This window comes from Sitophilus oryzae, unplaced genomic scaffold (genome assembly GCF_002938485.1).
Source record: "Sitophilus oryzae breed Bouriz unplaced genomic scaffold, Soryzae_2.0 scaffold_640_pilon_pilon, whole genome shotgun sequence".
Classification (NCBI taxonomy): Eukaryota; Metazoa; Arthropoda; class Insecta; order Coleoptera; family Curculionidae; genus Sitophilus; species Sitophilus oryzae.
The window spans coordinates 84,457-88,883 of record NW_022147241.1 but is presented as its reverse complement, the minus strand read 5'-3'; the positions used below and the strand labels follow the sequence as shown (position 1 = coordinate 88,883).

Genomic DNA, 4,427 nt, shown 5'->3' with positions numbered 1-4,427 from the left:
AATTGAGCTCTCGACCATACGCAATTGATCAGTTTCAATTAGCGTGGCATGCGGCCCGCTCTATTTCAGCAAAACAATTTTAATGCCAGTTAAGTTGAGATGCTATTTACAGTATCACTCGGGGTATTCGTGGACAATTAAGGCTTTCCGATAGACATTTTTTTAGATCGGGGAACCAATCGGGTTCGGGTCAGATGCTGGACGATTTATAAATATTTGTGATTGAGATGCAAGATGTTCGAATTCGAAAACCAGTTTCCGCCAGAGTTACATGATATGATGGACAAATTGATTTTGCAGGGAAGCTTCTTTACACGCGCTGGAAATAAAAATTCAAGACCGTGATACGCGATACGACACGCGACACGACAGGCGAGACGAAAAGTAGTAAGGACAGCTTACAGCTTAGAAAAAATTGTCCGATTTAAATGAAATTTGGCATGCCAATAGAAATTTGGCATGTCAATAGACCAAGGCTAACTAGGCCGTGTACGACACGTGTCGCTGTGATAGTTGGGTTTGACGTAAGAACCGCCAAAGGTTGATGACGTCCGATTTGGTGGGTATTTGGCGACCAAATTTGGTGGGTAGGCTAGGTGAGCTACGGTGCACCTCATGTTTACATTTTCATCAGGGTGAGACTAAGGATTTGATATTGAAGAAAAATGCGGGTCGATTTCGGCATAATTGGGGATGGGCTATAGTATAATTAGGAGGACGCCCTCGACGTTTCGAACCGATGTCTCTAAATGGACGGAATCATCAGGATTTTTCTTAATTATGGTTCGACTGGAACCAAACTCGGCACATAGATAGAGGTACCCGAATGGAGTCCTCAGACGAAGAGACGGTCATTTTAATACAAATTTTGTGAAATTGAATCATATTATTTATTTTTAATTTATTACTTTTTCAACATTTCAAACTACACTTTTCCAAAAATGTCCTTTAAATCCCTTCAATTTAATAGCTGTTAGTAAGAATAAGTTAGTAAGTTACAAAATATGTTTAAGTTGCCTTCGTCAGTTATGTATCAATTATTATTCTTTTCCAGTGTTTCCAATGACAATAGATGCATAGATGGATGAATACAACTTTATAAAGTAATGAGTAAAAAAAATAAAGCTCGTGATATGAAAAATGACATGAAGGATAGATCTAGTGCTTATAAACTTACAATTGCCAGAAATTTCAACAGGGACATATCTTCTTCCACATTAATAATATCTGGACCGCGTTTGGTTCCATTAAGGGCATTTTTGTTCTGGTTCGCCTTCCTCCATCTTTTGAAGGCATTGTGTGGAGACGGAGAACGGATGGTTTTTCCGTGCCTTCCTGGTTTCCAGATTTCGGAGGCTTCGATTTCATGATCGCTGGGCTGTAACAAACAAAAAAATAAATAAATTACTAAATACAACAGCAGTTGTATTTCTATTCTATACAATAACTATAGTTTTATTGAATTTTTTGGCGAAATTTTTATTTTCTATGTTACGTTCTTGTTTAGCAAACAAATTCATTTGAATATTTACTTCTTTTTGAGTTTTAATCATATGCTGATGATGGTAACCTGTATTTTGGTGTATTGTGGCAAATTCATTATTATTTTGATGTTGGAAAGCGAGAAGAGGTTCCAATCCAAACCCAATTGTATTCTCTAAATTATAATGAATTTATCTTTTTAGTATCTAGGTTAGAAGTAAGTAGAGTACTGGATAAGACATTGTAAAGTCAAATCTCAGGTTATATGTATAAAAAAGCAGTATGCTTTTCATAAATACATCAACAGGTTGGAAAAAGATGGTGACGCGTTAGTTGTCGGTATATGGTTAAAGAAAATGCGCGGAGGTCAGCTTCATCCTCGTGTTGATGAGAAAAAATGTGCTATTAACACTTGAACGCATATCCCATATTCGTTAATAAATTAATTAAATCCTCCATCAATTGTCTGTTGAAACTAGCTTAATTAGATTAATAGCGGTATATGATATTTACTTATTAAGTTTAAAAAGTTTTAGGAATAAAAAGAGGGCATAAAAAGCACAAGAATCGACAAAACCAAAATTTACATTTCTTTTTCTTTCACTTTTTCATTTCACACTTTTTTTACAAGCAATGCATTTCTATTTATGTTTCAACATTGTCTGTTAAGTTCAAAGAAACGTTTAAACCTATCTAGACTGCATCTATATCCTCCTACGTAAAAATAACCACTTTTGTGCTAATTATAGTTTCGTAAATAAATGCAAATGAAAAAAACAAACAAGTGAAAATCGAAACTCGGCGTCGTCGGACGTCAAAACGTCGAATTTTTCCATCATGGTCGGGAGGTGTGAATCGGCTGTAATTAATGACGTCCAAATGACAGAAATAACCGGCAATTAGACAAATCGATCGTGACGTTCTTATAAACACACAATTGAAATAATAATCAACGGTTCCTAGCAAACTGATTTGCTTTAAATGATTTCGAAACATACACAATAATATATCGCTGGAGTTTAAACATTATCACAGCAAACGAGAAAGTAGGACGTTACTCATTCGAGATACAGGAACAAGCGAACAAAGGAAACGTTTTAAAACATCGAAAAAGATGTCGCTGATTAGAAGGGAACAGGATATTGCAATAAAAATGTGAAATCTACAATTATGCTTTCGAGGTACTTCTAAATATAATTACCAGATTTTTTCTTTTATAATGATATATTGTTTGAATACTTTTTCGCATAATTATCCTCAATTGTAATATTTTACATAAAAAATCGCACGAAAATCTAGCATAAAATTAAGTTCACCATTACTTTCTAATAGATACGTTGAACAAGAGTTTTTTTTATCGCTTTGACGTGATTTGGGCAAGGTACAGTTATCGTAGTCAATGTTAATGAAAATGTCAGCTAAACCACATTGAAAACACAATAAAGAACATAATTTCACGCCAATTAAGGAGGTTCTTTCGAAAATATGGACTGACCGTGGTCATGGTCTCCATTTAATCCGAATTTCGAACAAGGCTGGCGATGGTGTGCGAAATTTATCGGAAAATTAAATTATTTGTCGTACCGTTTTACCAAATATGTAAAATTTGGTTATATTAATGGAATTATAAGTGTTTCGAAGACACTTTGAAGTTCTGTTGTAATCCATATTGTTGAATTTAATATTAAAGAAGCTTTATTTTTAGAAATAGTATCTATATATTTAAACAATCTTTATCTATTTTCTTATAGTTTTTTTTTAGTTTTAATATAATTATAATAAATCATAATAACTAGGTTAGTATCATCATCTACTGATGATGCTAACATGGTCAGCGAAACGTGCGTACAGTGAACTAAAATGTAATGTGGTGAACTAGTGTTTTATTTTGCTGTTGTAATGCCAAAGGTTCCAATCTGTACTGTATCATTTATACATATTTTATAATACAAAGTAAAAATATCTAATATCATAATCTTGTAGAATATGAGACACTTGTTATTAAATTTTAGAATGAAATTATATTGACTATAGGCTATTTTAAGGAATAAAATAATGGTCTTTGAGTACCATGGAGATTGTATTAAAATTATAAAGAAATATATACTGGAGTATCCTACTCTAGGTGCCAGCTTACCAAGGTATAGAAGGCAATGAAAAAGTAAACGATCTAGCTAGAAAATGAGCGAACGCTCCACTAACTGAACCAGAACCGTTCTGCTTCCCAAGTGAACAAGTTGACAACCAACCTAAAAGACTCCATCAGTAACCTGGAATGTCTAAGACTCCAACTATCTAAGACACTCGAAGAAATTTCTCAGAACTTACGACCGAGAAAAATCAAAGATTTTTCTTGACTCTTGTAAGAACAATCTTCAGATTATCACGGTGTTTATAACAGAACACTGTTTCCTCAACCACCACCTCAGTAGATTGCAGCTAAAAAATAACGGCGAATGCAGATTCTATGGGGAAAATGGGGAAACACCAGAACACCTCATTACTGAGTGCGCCAAGACGACAACCATTCGTGCCATGAAGTTTGGTACGACTGATATCGAAGATGGGGAACTAACCTCTGTAAAACCGCCTCAGATAATGGCTTTTATCAAAGCTCTGAGACTGTATGATGAGTTATAAAGAAAGGGGGACACACAATAGATCTGTAACGACCAAACTATTGGAGAATCCTTGAGAATATTGTCCATATTACATATTGTAGATCACGTTAAATAACATTCTATGGCTTTGTATCGAAATATTTATCGTTAAATGTGTCGTTTCCGTTTCAACTACCTTTAATATGTAAGTAATTAATTAATCAGTTTTTATTACAGCTCGTCGTGCGATTGTAACCCCAATACTCGTTCCGCCAAACGGAAGAACAGACGAATTTCAAATGCGGGTCGTGCTTCGTCGGTCAAGATATTTTTTAAGGTCGCCGA

General features: G+C 34.6%; 1 protein-coding gene across 1 annotated transcript in view; it reads right to left on the bottom strand.

The window, feature by feature from the left end:
- The window catches only part of LOC115887830 (inositol-trisphosphate 3-kinase homolog), a 69,426-nt gene that overhangs the window by 7,162 nt on the left and 57,837 nt on the right, over nucleotides 1–4,427 (bottom strand). Inside the window, exon 2 of the mRNA XM_030907343.1 lies at nucleotides 1,178–1,436. Within this exon, the coding sequence (XP_030763203.1) occupies nucleotides 1,178–1,436 (259 nt within the window). The remainder of the gene's footprint in view (nucleotides 1–1,177; nucleotides 1,437–4,427) is intronic.